The 22,840-nt window shown below is 61.0% G+C and overlaps 1 protein-coding gene across 1 annotated transcript in view; it reads left to right on the forward strand.

The window, feature by feature from the left end:
- The first annotated feature begins 297 nt into the window (after window positions 1–297).
- ELN (elastin) overlaps window positions 298–22,840 on the forward strand; it is a 29,827-nt gene continuing 7,284 nt past the window's right edge. Inside the window, exons 1-24 of the mRNA XM_044233191.1 lie at window positions 298–473; window positions 6,471–6,521; window positions 7,626–7,655; window positions 8,138–8,170; window positions 10,296–10,325; window positions 11,503–11,538; window positions 11,887–11,979; window positions 12,225–12,302; window positions 12,387–12,455; window positions 13,143–13,190; window positions 14,029–14,100; window positions 14,398–14,427; window positions 14,952–15,023; window positions 15,476–15,517; window positions 15,896–15,955; window positions 16,244–16,291; window positions 17,554–17,643; window positions 17,728–17,781; window positions 18,318–18,479; window positions 19,734–19,787; window positions 20,336–20,452; window positions 20,697–20,747; window positions 21,130–21,216; window positions 22,061–22,117. Of these exons, the coding sequence (XP_044089126.1) occupies window positions 392–473; window positions 6,471–6,521; window positions 7,626–7,655; window positions 8,138–8,170; window positions 10,296–10,325; window positions 11,503–11,538; window positions 11,887–11,979; window positions 12,225–12,302; window positions 12,387–12,455; window positions 13,143–13,190; window positions 14,029–14,100; window positions 14,398–14,427; window positions 14,952–15,023; window positions 15,476–15,517; window positions 15,896–15,955; window positions 16,244–16,291; window positions 17,554–17,643; window positions 17,728–17,781; window positions 18,318–18,479; window positions 19,734–19,787; window positions 20,336–20,452; window positions 20,697–20,747; window positions 21,130–21,216; window positions 22,061–22,117 (1,546 nt within the window). The 5' untranslated portion in view covers window positions 298–391. The remainder of the gene's footprint in view (window positions 474–6,470; window positions 6,522–7,625; window positions 7,656–8,137; window positions 8,171–10,295; window positions 10,326–11,502; window positions 11,539–11,886; window positions 11,980–12,224; window positions 12,303–12,386; window positions 12,456–13,142; window positions 13,191–14,028; window positions 14,101–14,397; window positions 14,428–14,951; window positions 15,024–15,475; window positions 15,518–15,895; window positions 15,956–16,243; window positions 16,292–17,553; window positions 17,644–17,727; window positions 17,782–18,317; window positions 18,480–19,733; window positions 19,788–20,335; window positions 20,453–20,696; window positions 20,748–21,129; window positions 21,217–22,060; window positions 22,118–22,840) is intronic.

The raw sequence follows: 22,840 nt of genomic DNA on the forward strand, positions 1-22,840 counted from the left end.
CAGGGCCCTCCCTCCTGCTTCCTCTCCCGAGGGCTGTCCTGGCAGAGGCCCCCCTCGCACTTTCTGGCGGGAACAGGGCCAACAGTGAGAGAACAGCAGGAGAGAGATGGGGGGGACTGTGTGTGTGTGTGTGTGTGTGTGCGCGCGCGTGCGCGCGTGAGTGTGTTTTAAGGAAAAAAGCCCACAGTCCAGTCCCGTCAGACCCAGCCTGGGAGGCTTGTGAGCCGGGCCTTTCGTCATTGCCCCCCTCCCCGCGGCCCCCTCCCCCAGGCCTCCCCCTTCTCCCGCCCGCCCTCTCTCCCTCCCTCCTTCCCTCTCCGCGACGAGGCAGCAATTACGCTTTGGGGATAAAACGAGGCGCCGAGAGCGGGCTGGGGCATTTCTCCCCGAGATGGCGGGTCTGAGAGCTGCGACCCTACGGCCCGGAGTCCTCCTGCTCCTGCTGGCCATCGCCCACCCCTCGAAGCCCGGAGGTAGGCCTCACCCTGCTCCCGGGGATGCCGGCAGCCCGGGGGTGGGCCGCCCAGCCAGGTGGTTGTGCTGACAGACCAGAGGGCGCCCTTTACCCCGCCGTCCTCCAGGGGTTCCCAGGCGGGAGCCCCTCGGCCACTGGATCCTTGGAACCGTCCCTCCCGAGAGCCAGCCCGTGCGGAGGAGGAACCTGTCACAAGACTCGGGATGGTCCCAACCGAGTCCTGGTTCTGCCGCCCCAATGGGGCTAAGGATCCCTGCTCTGTCCCAGTGGGGGGAGGGGGGACTCCTGAGCACGCCGGGGAGGGGACGGTGGGGGTCCCGTTGGGTTGTTGGGCACCAGCAGTTTGCACACCTGTGGATCCAGTAGGCACGCACATGTGCCCCGGGGAGGTGGGGGACCTGGGCTGGAGGCCAGCTCTGCCGCTGTGAGCTGTGTGACCTCAGCAGGTTCCTTGACCCCCGGGGAAGTCAGGACACCTGTCTGAGGAAGGTCAGAGTTCAGTGGATTACGGGGCTGTGGGTTGGAAAGCCGCTGCCGTGGTCTGTCCCTGGCGAGGAGGGGTGGGGCATCCCAGCATGTGTGTGAGTGTGTGCACGTGCACAGGAACGAGTGTGTGGCACGCGATCGCACAGGTGAGCATGTATGTGTGTGCCCAGGTGTGTCGTCAGGCAGGAGAGGGGGAGTGTCTGTTCACAGGTTCTTCCCTGAGCAGGTGTGTGTGTGCGTGTGTGCGTGTGTGCGTGTGTGCGTGTGTGCGTGCGTTGGGGCGGGAGTTGTAAGGTATGCGACAGTGTTGTTACCGTGTGCACAAGTCTGCCACCCGACAGGCATGTGCACGTGGGAAACGCGCTCTCCAGTTGCGGATGGTCACTGTGCACGCGTGTGCATGTGTGCGCGTGTGCACAGTCCAGAGCACGAATGAGGATCAGGGAAACCGGGGAAGGTGTTCATCCTCTGGCAGAGAGAGAGGGTGGCCAACGGCAGAGGCTCAAGTGGACCTCAGGGCAGTCCCGGACCGTCTGGCATGCTCTCTGCCACAGGGGACAAGGGTACCCCGCCGTGGGGCTGCTACGCACCTCAAGGGCCCCCGAGAGTGGCCCCCCCGGGGCCCCCGAAGGTGTTCGTGGCCATGGAAAGAGAGGGGTGCAGATACCTGAGCCATTTGGTGGGGTAGCCTGGGTGGGGTCAGCTTTCTGGGGGCGTCCCCCTTGCCGTAAGAAACAGACCTTCAGTGGGGGGGACAGCATGGGGGGCCCAGTGGGGGCATAGCCACACCGGGGGGCTGGAGTTAGGGGCTGGGCAGCTGCAAGGTTTCCGTGCTTCGGCCTAGCTGGGCATGACTGCTGTGAGCAGAGGGTTCCAGCACGGTGCGGGGGGGTCAGCTCCCGGACCTGGAGGAGGGGCAGGGGGACTCAAACACCATCAGGTGGGTCCAGCAGGGAGATCAAGACAAGCCCCAGAGGACAAGCCACCCCAGGGCCCCCCATAAAAGCAGCAGCTCTAGGCCTTCCTGAACCTCCTCTCTGCTCCCCGAGGTGTGACCCCTGAGCACCTGCCTCCCCAGAGCATGGCAATTCAACCCCTTCAAAAATCCTGGGAGTCGAGAATATTATCCTCTTTTGCAAACAGGGAAATAGAGGCTGAGACGGGCTAAGGCAGCCGGGGGGTGGGGGGCGAGCCCCAGCCAGTTCTCTGCCAAAAAATGAGGGGCGGGGGCCGGGTACCAGGCTGCCTCCGGGGAGGAGCACGCCCCGGATGAGTCTTCCAGAGTGGGCACGCCCTTGAGCAGAACGCACCCCTTCCTTGTGTCCTCAGTGACACTGCTAACCTTCCCCTGTCCTTGTTTGTTTTTTTTTTGCAAGCATAAGTCTCAGCTCAGTCCCTGGTGGTAGAGCAACTGGGTCCCAGTATGGGGTGTGGGAATCCATGACATCTGTTGGGGTTTTTGCCCAGAGCCTCCAAGAGAAGTTAGGGTTAGATCAGGGGGGCGGAGTGGGAGGGGCCGTCTACCTACACACACACACACACACACAGCCTCCTGCCCAGCTCTCCTGGGGAGCCAGCTCCCCCCACGCCTACCCCCACCCACCAAGAGGCTCCCATGGGTTCCCCTCCTCCAAAATACTCTATTTCCTAGGGGGCTCCCTAGGAAAACTGTGATGGAAAGGGTTGTCTACACCAATTCAGGGTGGGTCCAAAGCAGCTTTGAGGACCAGCCGCCCCCAACCCCCATGCCATCTAAAAAGAGACAGAAAACAATGAAATCGGGGAGAATTCCTTCCCCGGTGCCCCAGAAATGTTATCAGCCTTTTCTTTTCCTGATTCCGGAACTAAGGATGATTTGGGACAGGGATTATGGACCCTGGCTGCCGGCTGGAGTTAACCAGGGAGATTTAAACAGCGCTGATACCAGGGTCCCACCCAAGAATTCCTGCTTTATTTGGTCCGAGGAGGGCACTGGGTTGTAGAGGTTTTGTAAACACTGCCCAGGTAACTCAGATGAGCCTCCGGGGCAGATGGCCTGCGGTTTGGGGGGGCTAATCCCGCTCTCCAAGTTTGCTGGGCCAGAGGCTGAAAGGCAGACGTGCCCAGGGGGAGGGAGGGGACAAAGTCACCCACTAGAGGACAGATTGTTTTCCAAAAGCCCTTGGCAGCCTTTCTCCAGGCAAACAATAAACAGTTTCGTGAGGTCTTATCTGCTCCCCCTGCCAGTCCCCTGGACTGAGGCTTGGCAGAGTCCCTTGCCAAGGCCTCCTGGTCCTATGCTCATTCCCAAACGGCCTTCTCCACGTCTTTGAACCTGAAGCCCAGGGCCCAGGTGGAAGGCCCTGCGTCCCTGCATGGGACTGGGGTCCGCTGTGGGTCCCGGGCCAGGCGCCTCATCTCACCGGCCATAAAATGAGGAGAAACATCCCTGCCCTACTTATCTCCTAGGCCCAGGGGGAGACTCCTGCCAAAGTCACATCAAATAAGGGGACTGTGGGAATGTGAATTTCTGAGGCGATTCATCTTCTGATTCAGAATGTGTTTACTTGGACCGACTGACTCTTACAATTAGTGCATATTTTTATGGTTTAACTTTCCCTCTCGCTACTCACGCCATGTTTTGTCTCCTGGGTGGAGCGTGCATGGGTGATGGAGGAAGCAGATAGGACTGCGGGTCCCCGGGGGTGTCCAGAAGGGTTCTGGGAAATCCAGGAAGGCTTCATAGCAGAAGCAGCATTCGAGTTAGACCTTGAAAGAAAGGGCCATGAGAGGCCGTCTGTGGATGAAAGATGAGCCTGGGTCTCTGTGGCTCTGGAGAGACGGAGGGGCTGCTTCTATCTCAGCAGAAAGAAGACGTCTCCGCAGGTGGAGACGGGAGGGGGTGACTTCCCCGTCACCGGAGGCATGCAAGCAGGAGCCCAGGGCGATGTTTGCAGAAGGAGTTTCTTCCCCGGGCCAGAAGACTGTTGTGATCTCTGAGAGTCTAGGAGATGAGAGACGAGTTCCACCATGGGCTAGCCTGCAAAACAAGCCAAACCCACATAAAACAAGACAAGCGTGCTCCAAGCCAACGGCTTTGGGCCTGCTGAGCGGTGAGAACCACAGGCTCAGAGAAGGCAGGAGGGGAAGAATTTGAGATCAGTCTTGGAGGAAGGGCAGGACTTGGGTTGCGCTCCTGGCGGGAGGCACAGCTCTGGCCAAGGAGGGGAGGAGGGGGATCACCAGCTGGGGTGTGGAGTCTGCCCTTCTGGAGGCCCTTGACAGACGACAGCCTTAATCTTTTCTCACCTCTCCTGCACTTGGCGAGAGGAGGGGGGCTGGGATCCTTCGGCCCTGCCCCCACTTCTCCCTTAGCTCCGTGTGGAACAGGGAGCAAAATATCTCTAGCTCCCCAGGCCGGCATGGTTCAGGCTCAGAGTTTAGCAATCGCTGTTGGGATCTGAATCTGGGGGGGGGTGGCCGGGAGGCCCGGGGCCGGCCAGGACGGCTGCAGAGAGAGGGGCAGGTCTGGGGAGAGAGCAGGTAGACCAGGAGCCGCCAATGGGCGTGGGGAGAGAGGAAGCAGGGGTTCAGCCAAGCCCAAGGTGGGGGACCCCCAGGCTGGTTGGGGACAGAACAGGTTGGACCCCGGCCCATAGGCAACATCCTTGACTCCCCTCCACCTCATTCACCGGCTGGTTTATTGACTATCTGCTGGACACCTCCCCCAGGCCATGCACTGCTTAGCAAAGCATGGACAGAGACTCACCTCCTTTTGGGCGGGGGGCGGTGATCACTGTATGCTAGAGCAAGGGCAGGAAGTCCCTCCCTTGAACCCTTTGACAACTTGCGACAGCCTTGCAAAGCCGAGGTTATCAGTCCCCTATTGCTTACAAGGAAACTGGGGCTCTGAGGGGTTAAGTGACTTGTGCAAGGTCACGCAGATGCTAAGAAGTGGCACGGCCAGGATTAGAGGCCAGACGGGCGTGTCCTGAGCCCCTGGCTCCGAGCCCCCCTCCCCACAGCTCCTGCAGCAGCCTGCCAGGAGCCAGAGAGCAGGGAGAGGTGGGGAGAGGGTGCTGTTGTCCTCGGGAGGGAGAGAGAGGGGAGGAGGGTGAGAGCCGAAACGGAGAGAGACCCGGACTACAATGGGGAAAGGCACGAGACACACTCAGAGCTGGAGGCCCGGGGCCAAGGGAGGCATCAAAGGCCCAAGGCAGGCTGTGCACGAGGTCGGCAGCAGAAAACAGCGTCCAAGTGCTCCTCCCCAGCAGGCCCAGCCTCCGGAGGCTGCCCTGCCACTCTGCGTCCCCCAAGGCTCAGACCTGATTGCTTGCACAGTCCAGGTCTGGGTGACAGGCCCCGGGGGGCCTGTGGCGCCGGAGTGACAAAGCACTGGGCTTTGGCACGGGGTAACCATGACCGCTTGGCACTCCCCACCCTGCTGGGCTGTTTCTGCGGTTAATAGGGCCATGGGGCCAACAGACCCAGCTGTGGCAGGCCACGGACACCAGACATCTGTCATAAGGTCTCCAGACACACCGCAGGGCTGCCCGACCCTGTCCCCCAACCCCACTCACGCCCCTGTCGGCGGGGTGGTCCCGGGGCCCCGGCCGGAGCACTGGCAGGGCTGCTGGTCAAAGCTGGGGCCACTCCGGCGTGGGGGGGCGGAGTGGGGAGGAGGGAAGCCAGGGCCTGGTCTGCCCTGGGATTGTCTGTTGCCATGACCATGCGCAGGCCTGGGCCTGGGCCCAGCAGCACGGCGTTCCCCAGCGAGGGCCATGCGGGTCCATGGGGAATGAACTCGTGATCTCAGCCGGGCAGACCGCCCCCGGCCTGGCCAGTGAATTACATTTTCCTTAGGAAACTATTCACTTTGGTCATTCATGGTGTCCCCCTCTGGGCCCCGGCACGTCCTAAGACAGCGCTGTGTCCGACAGCCAGAACCCCACCCAGCCGTCGCTGCCCAGTGGCCGAGGACGCTGACCTCACGCCATCCTATCAGTGTGGGAATGGCTGTGTTTGTGTTCCCTGAAGCCACACTTCCTTACTGCTCGCTGTCACGGCCCGGCCGGCCCTCCCACAGCGATGGGCCGGGCCGGGCTCACGCCGCTCGGGGCTGGAGAGAACGGGCCACCCAGCAGAAGGTTCCCGGCCCCAGTCCCCTGCCGGGCCCTCTCCGGGGAACGGGGAGAGAAGCAGGTAACACAGTGCCCACCATCCCGCTCAGAGCGGTGGCCTGGGTTTGAATCCAGATTCCGTCTCTTCCCACCTGTGTTCCCCGGGGAACCCCTCTTCACCTCTCTGAGCCCGAATTTACATCCACTGAAACAAAGGTAGTAGTAATCTCTGCCCTTCCAACCTCATGGGGCCATCTTGAGGAGAGTGAATGAGAAAAGGCTTTATGATCATCAGTTGCTTGGCCGACATTCTTTTGCGGACACACAGCAGTCTACAGTCCTCTGCCCTCGGCTTCATTAGGGTTCCCCTAAGTTCTGGCTGATGGAGGACTCTACTTCCTTACTTCCAGGGGTTCCGGGGGCTGTTCCTGGTGGAGTTCCTGGAGGCGTGTTTTACCCAGGTAAGGTACACAAAACTTCCACGCACCCAGGTAAGGTGCGTGACCAGATCGTAAGAGCTGCGCCCCGTGGCAACGCAGACAGGAAGGACATGGGCGCGCCTCCCGCAGCAGACCCGTGAGCCACTCTAAAAGCCGTCTGCGTGACACTTCTACAAGGACTCGAGCATAAATTCTCTGAGATGGAAGACAGCATTTGCTTGCAAGGCTGTACGGAAGTGGACATCTTTATCCCGCCCCCCTCAAACCATGAACCCCACTCCTGGGAATCCGTTCAAAGAAAATAATTCAGAGGTAGAGAAAAAGAGAGATCCCGAACAAGGTTTATCAGAGGGTTATTTGCAAAGGCATAAACGAAAAATCCCCCCCTGACTGGAAGGTGTGATTGAGTCAAATCTGTCCTAATTAATATACGGCTACTGAAAAATATAGCAGTGCCCTACCTGCTCAACCGGACAGCACAGTGCTTTTCCGGCTGCTAACAATATAAAGGCAGGGACTATGTGCAACTGGAGACTGGGAACAGCCCGGGAGATAAGGGGGAGAATGGTGCGGCTCTGGCATGGGGGTGGGGGGGCGGCATGTTTTCTTTTAATTTAAGAAAGAAAAAAAAGCATCATGCTTTGAAGTAGACTGAAAAATCAAAATTAATATTTTCAATACTTAGAAAGTATTGGAGGGGCACTTCCAGAGAGGGGGACCCCTGGACGAGCAGCAGGAGGTGCCCAGAGAGGGTGTGGAAGCCCCGCCCTATGCTCCAAACCTTGCCTCTGCGCCCCCCCCCGCGCCCCCCCCACCCCTCTTCCATCTGGCCTTTCCTGGGTTACATCCTTTTATAATAAACAGATGATCTAGTGAGGAAAAAGAAAGAAAAAAATCATCTGAGGGTTCAGGACTGACATGAAATGAGGGCAGCTGCCGGTTCAGTCCCAGACACAAAGAGGCACCGGGCTGTTGGCCCAATGGGGAAACTGAGGCTCGCGGAGGTTAAGGGTTGCCCAAAGCCACGCAGCTAAGCAGTGAGGAACTTGACGGTGGATCCGTGGGCAACTTTCTGGCAGAGACACTGATGGTTCTATCTCTCTCTCTCTCTCTCTCTGAACACAGGTGCTGGTCTCGGAGGTCTGGGAGGAGGAGGTAAGCTCAGAATCCAAACTTGGTTCCTCGCCCATGGGGTCCAGCTGTCACTCGGGTCCCCCGGGCTCAGAACTCCAGAAGGCCTAGACATCCCTCAGTCTATGGACAGTGTCCAGTTGGGAGAGTCTTGCCAGAACCCACTGGCCTCCCGAGTCGCTCCCCCAGCCTCTTTCCCTGGTGGCCTCCTTTGCCCCGGGTTTTGACCCTCCACAACACCCCTGCAAGGTCTTCCGGGGCTGGGAAACGGAGTCTGAGACAGTAGAAACCGTAAGTCAGTGCTGAGACTTCCCGCCCACAAATCCAGACCCCGGGCTCCCGGTGGCTCCCTGGCCGAACGGGAGGACCGTCCCCATGAGCTCTTCTAGGACCTGGGGAGTGAGATATCCACCCCCTCCCCCGCCCCTGCATTGCCCCAGAGAGAGAAATAGTAGAAAAATCTCGGCCTGAGTCTCCTCATTCACTCCCATCTCTCTGCTCTGCAGCTCTGGGGGCTGGAGGCAAACCACCCAAGACTGGTAAGACCTGAGGCCCCAGGGGAAGGGAGGGGAGGGCAGGGCAGGGCCTCCAAAGTTGTGAACCCAGGGAGGGAAGCAACAGGCCAGAGGAGGGAGCGGGGTGGTGAGCAGCAGCTATACTCCGGCTGGGGCTGGGCCCCAGGACCTCTAGGAGTGGGAGGCTGGATGTCTTCCATCCAGGGTGGAGAGGGTCTGGGGTCTACCCTGCAAATACCCATGAGCCCAGCTTCCTGGAGAGCCCCCTTGGCACAGGGTTGCAGAAACAGCCCCCAGTGCCGGGGGTGGGGTGTGGGGGGTGGGGGAGGCAGGGCCAGACCTTCCAGTGACCACCAAGCCCATGAATATCACTCTGGTGCTGACCCCGATGGTGGGCTCCAGACCCCGCCTGGATGGTCCCCTGATCCCAGACCAAGCTTTCGCCAACTTCTAGACATCTCTGACCTCAGTGACCATCGGAGCCCTTATCCCAGCCCCGGGTTGAACCCTGACCCAAAACTGAGGCCTGGGCTTAACCCCAGCACAAACCCAGATGCTGGGCCCAGATGAGCTCCACTCCCAACCAGGCAGGCCTCTTCCAGCTGTGTCTAGACCTTGGAGGTTTCCAGTAAGAAGATCTGGCTCCATCTGTCCAGGCTTCTGCCCATGGGGCCCGGATCTGCCCCTGAGGTCTCCCATCAGCTCCAAAAAACACACCCCCCAGGAAAGGGGGAGGGCAGGTCCCTCTGGGAAACACTGGCAGATAAGGAGCAGGTGGAGGAAATGGTCCAGATTTATGGCCCCATCGGCGTGAGACGCTGCACATGTAGGCTTGGGCAGCCCCTCCACCCCACCCCCTGCGTCTTCCCGGCTCTGAAGCCAGAGGCTCCAGGACACTTTGGAAATGCGACGGCTCTTACGAAATCTCAGCGTTGGATGGTCCAAGTCCAGATGAGTCCACAAGACCCAGATCCCACTTTTCCGCAAGCCCATCTGGGCTGTGAAACTCCAGGGCTGGGCAGGCGAGCGCGAGAGAGGAGAAGAGAGCAGGAGTCCTGGGCCAGGGCTCTCCTGGGGTCTGTAGGGGTCTGCGAGGCCAGGAGCCTTGGGGCTTCACTGCCAACACCTGCACCCCATCTTCCTGGAGGGGCGAGCCGTCCTCACAGGGTCCCCGAGGGCAGGGAGGCCACGGAGGTGCGGAAGTAGGACTCTGCTTAGCCGGGAGAGCCCGCTAAGGACTTTACTTCGTGGGGGTCGTGACTGCAAAGCAGGGGGGTGCGGTGAGTGGCTCCCGCCGGCAGCAGGAGAACCCGTGGCAGGTGGCGATAAAGCACCAGAGGGGAGACCGGGACCGGGACACAGGCCCACAGAGGACAATCAGGGATGAGAGCTAAATGGAGGTGTTCACGGGTGAAAGACTTAGTGCAGACATCCAAAAATACTGCAGGCTCGGGGTGAGGGAGTAGACCCCAAGGGAAGTCAGAACATGACCTTCTGACGGCGAGGGCCCGAGATCGTCCCCTCTCAGCCTCAACACCCTGGGCCATAAAGGCCCAGCTCTGGTCACAGCGCCCACCTCCCTGCCCCTCCCGGAGCAGCTCCACAGGGCCTGGCCTCGGGGACGTCCGGGCCTGCCCAGGCAGGATGGAACGGGGCACAGACAGCGTGTGTCGTGCTTGGGAACAATTCATCCCTTGACAAGTCGAGGGTGGGTGGGCTGGCAGCCGCTCCACGGGGGCGTCCGCGGGCCGGGCCTGCCTGGACTCTCAGTGGGGGGGGCCCAGGCAGCTGGGAGCGGCACCACCCACGCCCGCCGGCACCAGCTGGGGGCCAGCCGCCGGCCAGGCAGGACCAGGGGGGAGCTGGGGGACACCCACTGGGTGCCCTGGCAGGTGGCACGCACTATGTGGTTTCTGCTCCCCAGCCCATGGGTCCCGGGGAGGTCGGGGACCGGCTGGCCATTCCGCAGGTGGGAATACTGAGGCTCTGAGAGGGAAGTGACGTGCTCCCCCCCATACAGCGAGTAAGGAGAAGCAGCCAGGTTCAAATCCAGGGCTCTGTGACTCCCGGAGAGAGAGGGTTCTGGAGGGCCGGGCCCCTGGGCTCCCCCCGGCTAGAGTGAGCTCTTCACCTCTCTTCTCCTTTCCAGGCGCTGGACTCCTGGGGGCGTTCGGGCCAGGTGAGTCCCCGCGGAGGGGGGCGAGCAGGGGCGGGACTGGTCATGCGGGAGGTGACCCCAGGAGCAGACAGCTGGCAGGGGAGCACGGGAAAAGGGCAGAGCAGAAGGGTGGCCTGCCCACCCCACCAGCCCCAGCTTCTTCCCACTTCCTGTTGGGCCCCTAGCTTCTCTTCCCAGCCCTTCTGTGGGCAGGAAAGGCCTGAGCCTGTTGCCTGCCCTCTTGGAGCTCAGGAAATGGGCTTGGCTTAAGAGCCTCTGGCAGCACCGAGAAAGGGCAGGGCCTTCGGTGTTAAGGAAACACGGACCCAGCTGGGCACATACTGCACCTGCCTGATAGGGAGAGGGGCGGCGCTTAGAGACCCACCTTTCCGAGGGGCCAGCTGAGTTCCAGACCCGCTCAGACAAGGGAGAGAGAGGATGGGAAGAGGGACCACACCCAGGGAAAGCCAGGTAGACCCTCTGGGGCTCAGCCTTCCCCCGTGCCTGGGGCTTGTCCCCAGAGAAGCCTGCCCCTGGGCGGCGGACTGGAGCTCGCAGGAGAGGATTCTCACAGAACTGGAAACAAACCTGGCTCGGTAGTGAACTCCAACCTGATTGCCCCCTCGGTCCCGGCCAAAGCCGTGGAAGGAATGTCTTCTGGAGGGGGAGAAGGAGCAATTGGGCCCAGATGTGCGAAGGAGAGAGCCAGAGGGACCCGTCCGGCTTCTCATAAACATTTTAGCGTCCGTCTGCGAGCGAGGAGGCTCCTGGACAGCAGGACAGGCTGGACAGACATACAGATGGTGGGAGATGGAAGGGGGTTCCAGATAGAGGGGAGGAGGGGCGAGCTGAGCCTGGGGACCCCTATGAGGAAGCAGCCCAGGCCTGGGGGGAGGAGTGTTGATGGTAAGACCCCTGCTGGGCACCCCCTTTTGCTGACAGGCCTAGGGGAAGCAAGGTTTGGCTTGGGGGGGTGGGTGAAGGGGCGTGGGTCAATGCTCTACATGGCAACTAGTGACGGGTCCCTATTTTATCAGGATCGAACCCTCAGTACCACCTGCTGGAGTCCAGCTTGGCTGTGGGCACCGCACACAGTCCTGCTTGGTTCCTAATCCCCCTCCCCCCAAGACCCTTCCCAGGCCCAAGAACGACGCCAGCCTCTCCTCTCCTCACTGGCTTGGTCTCCTTCTCCCCACAGGTGCTGGTGGGCTCGCAGGCGCTGGCCTGGGGGCAGGTTAGTGCGGACATCGGGCAGCATGCCCATCGAGGGGCCAGAGGCCAAGCCCAGGGCATCTGTTCGGTGGGGAGGGCAGCTGGGGTTCAGGGATGGGGGGGCCGGGCCTGCCCTGGGTGCTAGCGTGATGTTGGAGCAGCTGTCCAGGGTCTGAGCAGGTCACAGCTGGGTCCGGGGCCGAGAGCTGGAGAGAAGCCACAGGGGCCATCTCATTGCTCTCCATCCCCAAACCTGGCCCAGAGCGGGGGTCGCTGCTGGGCATGGAAGCCACCTGAAGGGCGCCTCCAGGGAGGGACAGGGCCCAGTGGGGCTGGGGCTCAGAGCCTCACCTGGTCCTCTGCTCGGCAGGGCTCGGGGCCTTTCCTGCAGGCACCTTCCCGGGGGCTCTGGTGCCCGGCGGAGCGGCGGGAGCTGCTGCGGCCTATAAGGCAGCCAAGGCTGGTGAGTGTCACCCCCGGGGACAGGCCGTAAGCCCGATGGCCTCTGTGAGCGCCCAGCTTTGCCGAGACCCTTTCCCGGGAGGCAGGCGGGCGGGCAGAATCCTCAGCCCCGATCCACCGGGCCTCGGGGAGGCCACCAGCCGGGGCCAGACCTTAGTATGGGGCCTTCAGCTGGCAGCCCAGGGCCCTCCTGCCTCCCGCCGTTCCTTGCGTGACCCCTGGCCTCTCCCACTCCCCACTCTGCAGGGGCTGGGCTGGGCGGTGTCGGCGGCCTTGGTGGTGTCGGTGGTGTCGGTGGCGTCGGTGGCTTAGGAGTGTCTACAGGTATGGTGGGGAGAGCGAGCTTGCCCAGGGGAAGGCCGTAAGCCTGGGCGGACCCCACTCTGATGTGCCCCCATCCCGTGCCAGGCGCGGTGGTGCCCGGGGCTGGAGCCGGGGTCGGAGTCGGAGCCGGAGCGAAGCCCGGGAAAGTGCCTGGTCAGTGCGCAGTCCCCGGGGGACTGGAGGGGGCCGGGTGGGGAGGGGAGAGGTCCCCCCTCTGCAACAGACCAACGGGAAGGGAGAGGTCAGGCAGCAACGGGCAGGGAAGCCAGCCAGTTCCCATGCATGGTAACCTGGCAGAAATGCCAGAGAGGGGCCCCGGCCTACCCTCCGGGCCCTTCTTCCAGATCTTGGACCAGAAAGGGACCTCAGAGGCTTGCTCTGTGGCAGGCACTCCAGCGCCAGATGGGCGCGGGGTGGGGGACAGGCAGGGCAGAAAGGCCCGTGGCCGTCCCGGCAGAGCTGGGCTGAGCCCAGGCCACGCTGACCCCCCCATCTGGTGCTTGCTCCCCTGCACCCAAGCCCTTGAGGAAGTGACTTCAGGTTGAACAAAAGGCTGCCTGAGTCCACACAGCAGGGAGGAACATCTGGAAGCTGTTAGCCCAGAGGTGGGCCGAGCCAGCCATGTAAACAGGCTCCAGGAGACCAGATAAATCCACACAAGAGAGAAGGGCTTGCAGATGACTTCCGAAACGCGTCAGAGACCTGCGGCCACTGCGCTTGGTCTCTGGCGACGCACCCTGGGCCCCGGGGCAGCTGGGGTCTGGGAGCCCCGGAGCCGCTCCGGAGAGACGGGCCCGGGAAACCTCTGCTCGCAGCTCAGACCTCTTCTCTCGGCCACAGGTGTGGGGCTGCCGGGCGTCTACCCAGGCGGAGTGCTCCCAGGCACAGGTGAGGGCCTGAAGAAGGAGCGGACCCTAGAGCAAGGAAAGAAGCCCCCGGCGGCCTCCCCAGCCGGGCCCTGACCGGCTCTGTCCCCCTAAGCATCAAAGCTCAGACCAACGGACAGAAGATGACCAGAGTCGTCTTTCCCCACAGAGGCTAGCCAGCTTCACCCCCGTCCCCAGCCCTGATCCTAGGCCCAAACCCAGACCGTCGTCACAGCCCAAGAAGGGCCCCCTCCCCCCGCCCTGCCGGGGACACAGCAAGTCCCAGGGTAGCTCTTTCCTAAAAGCTCTGAGTCACCAGGGGGGCCCGCCCAGCACACCCGCCCTGCAGGAGACCCCCTCTGAGCCGCCCTCTCGCCCTCCTTCCCCTGCCAGGGCCTGGCCACCCCACCCGGCATGTGACCTCCTGAATTCCCCCAAAAGCCCAGATTCGGCCCGTTCTGAGGGATTTACTGACAGAGTGTCTGTCCCCACCCCCCACCCCACTGTCCCTCTGGCTGAGGTGGCTCAGCCCCAGTGGAGACAGGATGGGGGGGAAGTACGGAACGTCCCGCCTTCTCTGGGGACGGCGGGCAGCGTGGTTACAAATTACCTCCAGTTTAGCGAGAAGGCCAACGGAGGCACAGGCTCGAGGGTCGAGGACGTGGGATTAAAACTCAGGGCTTCTGACCTTGGGTCAGACAGGGACCCACGGCCACACGGTCCCCCACCCCCACCCCGTGAGCCATGCCCCTGGCTGATAGTCAGTACAGAAGCTCAGCTCTGTGACCCCGGGGCAGGTTGGGGGCCCGCAAGGCCTGTCTTCCCACACGTCACTGCCAGTTCCCCGCTTTGCCCCACAGGAGCTCGGTTCCCGGGTGTCGGGGTGCTCCCTGGGGTTCCCACTGGAACTGGAGTCAAGGCCAAGGCCCCAGGTACGCGGCCAGCGGGCTGGGAGCCCAGGGCGGGAATCTCCACCCTCCTGCAGGCCCCTGTGGCCCTGGGTGGGGGTGGGGATGGGGACTCGGGGCTCAGGGCCCTCCGGGTGTGTGCCTCTGGGGCTCCAGCCCGGGTGCAGCTGGCCAAGATGAGCAGTACCCCTCTCAAGAACCCCCAGTGTAAGCCGGGAGGTCCAGGCAGATGGGGCCATGCTCCCGTTGGCCTGCCCCCCACGGCTGCCATTTATGGGGCCCGTGGGGGTGGGGCTGAGCTGATGGCTCCTATCCTTGCAGGTGGAGGCGGAGCTTTTGCTGGAATCCCAGGTGAGGCAGAGTGGGGTGTCCCCCCCAACATCCCCCCCACCTCCGGCGGGTGGGCAGGCCAATAGAGTAGCCAGCCAGGCAGGGAGGGGCCCTTGCCCTGGGAGGGGCCGGGCACCCGACATCCCAGCAAGGCCTCCCGGCTTCCCTCATGCCTACCGCCCCAGGCCTTGGACTGGCTTCAGCACAATGTGGCCTCCATCACAGGCCGCTTCCCCAACCCCAACCCCTCCGTCTGTGCCGCAGCCGAATGAGCCCAGAAATCCCACCCGTCTGTGCCAGATGCCGTGACAGCTGCAGGCCCAGACAGTGGCCGAGCCTCAGGGCTGGGGGAGAGTCCTGCAGTGTCCTGGAGGAAGTGACCTGGGGCACTGAGGAGGGCCAGGCTGACCGGTGACAAAGAGGCAGGAAGACAGGCTAGGTCTGGGGCTCCCTCCGCGCGGGACGTGGAGCGTGAGGCCGACGAGCCTGGCAGGGCTGCTGGGCCCCTCGGCCGGGACCTGAGCTCCCTCTCCTTGTTCCCACAGGAGTCGGACCCTTTGGGGGCCAGCAGCCTGGCGTCCCACTGGGGTACCCCATCAAGGCACCCAAGCTGCCAGGTGAGTCAGAAGGAGGACTCGGGACGCACCACTCCCCGGGCCTCCCTGCTGAGAATCCAACGTGTGGGGGGACATCTTGGTCACCCACTCGTGTCTCTGTGAGGCGGTGGGGAACGGGGTGGGTAAGACACCTGAGTATGGACGCCCACGTCCGGTCGCCAGCAAGGGAGGCCATCCTGCAGGAGCCGGCCTCCTCCACACGCACAATTGCAGAGAGCCGTAGCCCCGGTAGGAAACCACAGATGTTGACGGAAAGACCCCCCTGCCCTCGCCACCAGTTCCCGTCCGTCGGGAGGCTGATAAGAAAGAGACTCGGATTCTAGGGCCATGGCAGGTCCTGGATTTGTACAGAGAGGGGCATGCCCTCAGCCCCTGGAGCAGGGCTGCCTACCCAGAATAGGGCTGTCTTTTGCCAAGGAGCAACCCCTAAGGCCGCCCTGCCCTCTCTTCAGGTGGCTATGGACTGCCCTACAGCACTGGGAAACTGCCCTTTGGTGAGTGAGCACCCCACGAAGGGATGGGCTTTTCTAGCTCTTTCCAGCAGCAGTGGCCTGGCAACGGGAGCACCCAGCTGGGGATGGGTTGGGGGCTGGAAGGGGGATCCCATAGAACTTGGACTCAGACAGCCTGGTTCTCAACCCTGGCCCTCACGTTTCGTCCCAGGCCTTGGGCAAACCAGTCTCTTCATCTGTAAACTGGGAACAAGTACCCCACACCCATTTGTGTTTGTTTTCGCGCTGGCTGGGAGTGAAAACATAGAGACTCTGGGCAGCCTGACCCCTGAAGGGCAGGGCCGGGGGGCCGGGGGTCTGGGGGTGGACAGCCACAGTGAGATCGGCTCAGCAGCCCACTGAGCCTCTTCTGTTTCACAGGCTACGGGCCGGGAGGAGTGGCTGGTGCAGCAGGCAAGGCTGGGTACCCGACGGGGACAGGTAAGGACACCTTCCGCCAACTCTCAGCCCAAGGGGCACCAATCTCCCAGGCTCCAGAGCCGCGGGGGGCTGGCCAGGGTCTCTTCAGGATGCAGGCCAGCCCACCTTGCATCCAGACCCCAGTCTGGAGGACGATCTTGGGAGAGGGCAGCTCCCTCAGCTCTGTTGCTAGGAAGCCCCTCACCCAGCATCTTTTGCAAAAGGGTTGGCTCTCATGGGGCTGGAGCAGGTGGGCCCTGGAAGTGCATGAACACAGTTTTCAGCATCTCTCTCCTTCCCCTGCCCCAGGAGTTGGCTCCCAGGCTGCAGCGGCAGCAGCTAAAGCAGCAAAGTTCGGTGAGTGAATGTACCTGCCAGCCCCGCCCCCAGCCCCCAGCCTCTCCTTCCCTGTTATCACTGAGAGCCTGCCCTGGGGAGAACTAACCAAGGCAGCCCTTTGCCACCCCCATTTATCTAATGTTTTCAATACCACCCATTCCTCCATCTGTCCATCTACTCATTCTTTCTTCCATCCTTCTCTCCAACCATCCCTATCCATCCTCATCCATCTGCTCATCCATCATCCGTCCGTCCATCCATCTCTCCATCCATCCAACCATCCATCCATCCATCCATTTCAGGCAGGCACTATGGTGGGAGTCGAGAAAAGGGAGACATTATTCTACATGGGGAAAATCAAGACGGTTTCTCAGAGAAGATGACATTTGATTCTGGAGTTTGCCATGTGGTTAAACTAGGAAGGAGAAGTCCAGGCAGAGGGGATGGGTACTATGGTGGTTAGAAGGATAATTCTAGGTGGTACCTACATGAGTATTTAAACCATGTAATTGTTCAGTATCAATGTCACATGTATTACAAAACTTCTATCCTGCTCCTCAAGCCCACGATCTCTTGGCAGACGTGGCGTGGCCTTCCCCATGCCTGTGTGGTGGTCAGAGTGAGCATCCATGCCCCCCCAGCTCACCCCCCAGTTCAGAATCACATTACTGGGTTTGAGATCCTTGCCTTCCCCTCCAGTCCCAGGAGAGCTCCTCCTGTATCCTGATGGGACAAAGGACGTCTCCCCACCAGCCCAAGGGGGCAAGAGTGAGGGAGAGCGGCAAGCTGGAGGCCCGCTCCATGCAGGCCCCGCAGGCCCTCCCTCTAGGCCCCCAAGGCTAGAGGGGATGGCTGGAATGTGGGAGCAGGAGAGTGGGGCGACAAGGGGCTGCCAGAGCCGGGCAGCCAGGCGCTGCCTGGCGGATTACAAACTTGGCTGAGTGTTCGGAACACAGGGAGGGGAAGCCTTGAACATTCCTACAGGGGCCCCTCTGGCCCGGGGAGCGGCCGCTTGTGGTTTCTCAGTATGTGGCAGTGATTAGAATGGGATTTGTCTGAAAACATACAAGTCCCTTAATGAGCGTGTTGAAATGGACACTTTGGGGGTGAGTCAAGGAACAGTGGGGTGGGGGCCTCCTCAAGCAGGCCCAGCCGGAGATGCCTGGGCCGCATTCCCAGAGGAGATTGTGCTGGTTAAAATCCCAGCATCCAAGCCGCCTTCCTGCACAGCCTCCGGAAGGGCCCTGGGAGCCACATGTTCACGGTCCCCTTCCTACCAGGTGCCGGAGGAGCCGGGGTTCTCCCTGGTGTTGGAGGCGGTGGCATTCCTGGTGGGCCCGGCGCAATTCCTGGGATCGGAGGCATCGCAGGTGGGCATCTGTCCAGCAGGGGCTGGGGGCGTTCTGGAGAGGGCCCCAGGGAAAGGGTCTCACCCTCTGTGCCTGTCTCTCCAGGGGTGGGGACTCCAGCTGCTGCAGCCAAGGCCGCCGCGAAAGCAGCTAAGTACGGTGAGTGCCCCGTGGGGTGGCCAGCCCAGACCCCGGTGCCCTCAGCCGCCAACCACAGGGGCCTTGGACAGCCCAGTCCTACAAGGCTGGGTGGACTTGGCCTCCGTCCATCTCTGGCAGCCTCTATCCCCATCTCCCCAAACATGCAATGTTCCTACCTCCCTGCCTTTGCCCATACTGGCCACTCTTTCTGGAAGACCATTGTTCTCCATGGATTGGCCCAGCTCGGGGGTGGGGATGTCCCATGGAGCACCTGACTTCTCCCCTCTTACCCTAACCCCACCGCCGCTGCACCCACTGCCTGGGGGCCCAGCGGAGAGACTGGACTTTGCTTTAGACCTAGATGGTGGTTTTCCCATCCTCAGACCCAAACCCTCAGAGCTCCGGGCAGGTTCCAGCAGACCTCCCTGCCTCTCGGATGGGTGGAATCCTTCCCTGGGACCTGCCACTCCCACAGCTCCCAGAGCTGTGCCCTTGGAGGCCCTCTGAGGTTCTCCCAGGGTCCAGACCAGGAGAATAACCCTCTCCTTCCACAGGAACTGCTGGAGGCGTGGTGCCTGGTGGGCCAGGCTTTGGCCAAGTAGGCGTCCCAGGAGTCGGAGTCCCAGGTGTTGGGGTCCCTGGTGTTGGGGTCCCTGGTGTTGGAGTTCCAGGTGTTGGAGTCCCAGGTGTTGGAGTCCCAGGTGTGGGTGTACCAGGTGAGCTGGGCTGCGCGTGTGCACGCGTGGGCACACACATGTAAGAGAGAACTATTGAAACCATTGATATGACTTTTGGATTGCCCCTAATACCTCACCCAACTATCCTCTTCTCTTCACACCCTCAGCCATGCCTCGTCTTCTCTTCCTTGGGCTATAACAATCTCCTGACTAGTCCCCGCCAGTGTCGAGTTTTCTAATTCATCTTTTGGCTATCAGTGTGTATTCCCAGCTCTTAGCTGAATAGGTGCTCAGTAATGGTGGGTGGACGGATGGATGGATGGATGATGGTGAGATGGATGGATGGATGGATGGATGGATGGTTGGACGGATGGATGGATGGTTGGATGGACGGATGGTAGAATGGATGGATGGATGGATGGATGGATGGATGGATGGTTGGATGGATGGATGGTTGGATGGATGGATGGATGGATGGATGGTTGGATGAACGGATGGTAGGATAGATGGATGGATGGGTGGATGGTTGGTTGGATGGGTGGGTGGATGGATGGATGGATGGATGGATGGACAGATGGTTGGATGGATGGATGGATGGATGGATGGATGGTTGGGTGGATGGATGGATGGATGGACAGATGGATGGATGGATGGATGGATGGATGGATGGATGGATGGTTGGGTAGATAGATGGATGGATGGATGGATGGTTGGATGGATGGATGGATGGATGATGGTGAGATGGACAACTGAGTACGTCTGTGAATGGCCATGTAGATGAGTAGACAAGCTGATGGACGAGGGAATGTGTAAATGAAAAGACAATTAGAAGGAGAGACGTGGAGAGATGAATGCAGAGATGGACGGACAGATGGAAAGGCAGGTAGGGCACTAGATAAGTGGTGAGAATGACGGATGGGTAGATGGATGCGTGGATGGAGGGGTGGATGATGGATGGATAAGCCCAGGGGTAGATGAGTAAATGAGGAGATGGGTGTGCAGAAGGCAAATGCAAAATGAACCATTGGATATCTAGATGAATGGATAGGTAGGCAGAGGAGTGGCAAATTGGATGGGTGAGTGGGTGCATGGATGGACAGAGACTTACGTTGGTTGAGTGGGTGGATCGAAGTCCAAGGATAGACAAACAAAGGGACAGACCAAATGGGTAAACCAATGGGTAGATGAATGGATGGTTAAGTAGGCAGATGGACAGATGAGTAGAGGGGGATATGCGTTGGTGAATGGACAGGTAGGCCCTTGTGTCATTTGTGTCCCCCTTGGTCTCTCCAGGGGCTGTGTCACCAGCTGCAGCCGCTAAAGCAGCCGCCAAAGCAGCCAAATACGGTGAGTCCTGTGCTGATAGCTCTGCCCCGTCCTGTTCTGGCCAGAGAAGGGGAGTGACTTGGTCAGGGTCACACAGCAAGTCACTGGCTGAGCTGGGACCTGGAACTGTTGGGCCCCCATACAACATCTCCTCCAGGTGTCTCCTACCATTAGGCCACAGGGCTGGGTAATGGGAGAGTCCCAGTCCAGCATTCCCAGTGGAGACAGCGTCCCTGACCCTCCCTGCCCTAATCGGGGCCCTCTCAGAGGAGCCCAAGCCTGCTTAGGGATATGGGACCTCCCCACAGTCTCTCCAAGGCCAATGATGGGGCCCTTCCCCAAGTGCTCAGAGAAGAGAGGGGTTGGAGAGCGCTGGAGTGGGGGGGTGTCAGTAAAGACTCCCTTCAGGGGCACCTGTGTTCTATGGTTTCTGGTCCTTCACGAACCAGACTTGGGGGAAACCTGCCTCCTCTTTTCCAGCTGACCGGCATCCCCCCACGCCCCACCCCGACCCCTCCCCAGCCCCTCTTACTGAGATGCCTTTCCACCGGATTCTCTCCCCCCTGCAGGGGCCAGAGCCGGAGTGGGAGTTGGAGGCATTCCCACTTTCGGGGTTGGTGCTGGGGGCTTTCCTGGTTACGGTGTAGGAGCTGGAGCCGGAGGGGTTCCTGGAGCCCCGCTTACCCGTAAGCCTGAATTCCCCATGGGGACACTGGGAGAAGGCTTTTCTTTTGTAGGGCTATGGGGGGGAAGGGTGCAGGGGAGCACAGGCTGGGGTTCAGAGCGCTCAGGGAGGAGCTGGGGTGGGGGGCGCAGCGAGGGGTTCCAGCACCTTTGGGTAAGAGCTCTGTAAGCACAGCCCTCCCCTCCCCAGAGATCCAGGGGGGGTTCTGAAGGGCTCTCTCTCTCTGCTCCCCCCAACATCTGCAGCTCAAGCAGCAGCAGCTGCTCAGGCAGCCGCGGCCAAGGCAGCCAAGTATGGTAAGTGCCCCGGCCCTGCCTGTCCCTACACCAAGGCCAGTGACCTCTGCTCCTCCCCAGCCCTGCTCCCCCAGGGGGCCCAGGCCCCAAGCTCAGAGCCCTCCCTCAGCGTGAGGACGAAGCCACCTTGCACTCGGGCCTTTGCTTCCCTCTCTGTCCGGGTCAAGGTCCGGGGTCCCTGGCTCCATCTTCCAAAGCCACTCTGAACCCTTCTGCTCTCTTCAGTGGCCCAGCACCGTGATTACTGGGGTCCTGCTCATCACCCCCAGCCCCAACCAGCAAGTCCTTGCTGCCCTTCTGTTCCCCACACCACCTCCGCCCTTCGCTCTCCCAAGAAGCCCGCGATTCTAGGGACAGAGCTGACGCCCCTCTTTTCCTCCAGGTGCTGGAGGCGCCGGAGCCTTGGGCGGTTTGGTGCCGGGGGTCGGAGACGGAGTGGCAGGTGTCCCAGGCACGGGAGGGGTGCCAGGTGAGCGGCGTCCCCAACCCTGAGACGGGTTTGTCTTGTCTCGCGGAAGGATCCCTGGCGTTGCCCAGGTCAAGTGCATCCTTCTGCAGACTTGACAAAAGAATGGGGAGGAGGGCGGGCAAATTCCCCTGCTTGGAACAAAGACCGCCTAAGGGATCCTAGCTTGCTGGGGAGGCTCGGAAGCCAGCCGGCATCCAGCTCGGCGGTGAAACTCCTTTACTCCAGTGGCCTTTCTGGTCCCAGACCAGGTGGGAGGGCCTGCCTGGGCCACCCTTTGGCTCTCCTGGGTTCATTCTCCCCCACCAGTCAGAGGCCAAAGGGAAGAGATAAAGTCACGCAAAGATAAGTTACAGACTTCCTTGTTTGTCCTCACCCGACGTCTCTTCGGCATGCCTTCTTTCTGGGAGAAAAATTTTCCTTTTGAGGTTCCCCACCACCACCAAAACGAACCGTTTCCTCCAGTTTGGGATACAAGCAGTGTTAGGATTTTTTTTTTTTTTTAATGAACACAACTTTCATAGAAAGCTGCACAAGACTTCTAGAGGCTTAGGGAGGGGTCTGGGCTTCTCCCCATACAGCGCTGGGCTCCCCTCTGCCACAGCCAGAGCCCGAATGTCGCAGTGCCCAGGTTGGCTAGGGGGCCAGCTTCAGAGCAGGCCTGGCCGCCAGGCTGGCTGTCTGTGCTTCCCTCTCTGTCTACAGTCGAAGGAGACAGCGTGGGGAGAGTCTTCTAGGGGAGGGGACACTTCCCTACAGGGGATCTTTCCAGAATAGGGGACGGGGAAGGCGATGTGGAGCGGGGTGTCGGGGACTGCCCCCTGACCCCTACTCTTCATCTCTCCAGGAGCAGGGACCCCAGCCGCGGCAGCTGCCAAAGCCGCCGCCAAAGCCGCCCAGTTTGGTAAGTGTCCCCCCAACCCCCGCCCATTCCGCCCCCGGCCCCCATTCTGGAGCCTTGCCCCCAGCTCCAGCCCAGATCTGGCTGGGGCCTGCCTGCCTCTGGACCTCAGGCTGGGCTCCCCGGACTCCCAGCCTCCTAGAGGACTCCTTACCCCCTGCTGAAGCTCTCTCCATCTCTTGCTACCTCCAAAACCCACCCTGGCAACCCCAGGCACCCATACCTTCCTGAATATAGCAAGCCACAGCAGCCCCACTTTATAGATTCCCACCATACGCCAGCCTCTGGACCAGGAATATGGGGGTCCATATGCCTTAGCCTTAGGAACCTGCAGACATCAAGGTTCTGATTACAAAGTCTAGCACTGTCTAGGCCAGAGAACACCTTGACTGCTGGTCTGCTGACCCCCAAACTCATGTATGGCAAATGACCCCTTTTTGGCCAAGCTACTCTGTGCAGAGGCAACCCTTACACCCACGCTATGGGGTTGGTACCACCAGTCCCATTTTCCAGATGTGCAAACTGAGAGTCTGGGAGCTTGAGTCATGCCCCACATTTGCTCGGCTCCCTGGCAGCTAAGCTGAGCTTTGAACACGGGTCTACCCGTCTCGCCGAGCTCCCTTTCCTGTGTAACTGCTTCCGCCACCCTCAGAAACCCCCAAGGGGTCCTTGTCCCCCAGAGGTTAAGAGCTCCCGGTCCTGTATGTGCCTCCTTGCAGGGATGAG

This window comes from Neovison vison, chromosome 14 (assembly GCF_020171115.1).
Source record: "Neovison vison isolate M4711 chromosome 14, ASM_NN_V1, whole genome shotgun sequence".
Lineage (NCBI taxonomy): Eukaryota > Metazoa > Chordata > Mammalia > Carnivora > Mustelidae > Neogale > Neogale vison.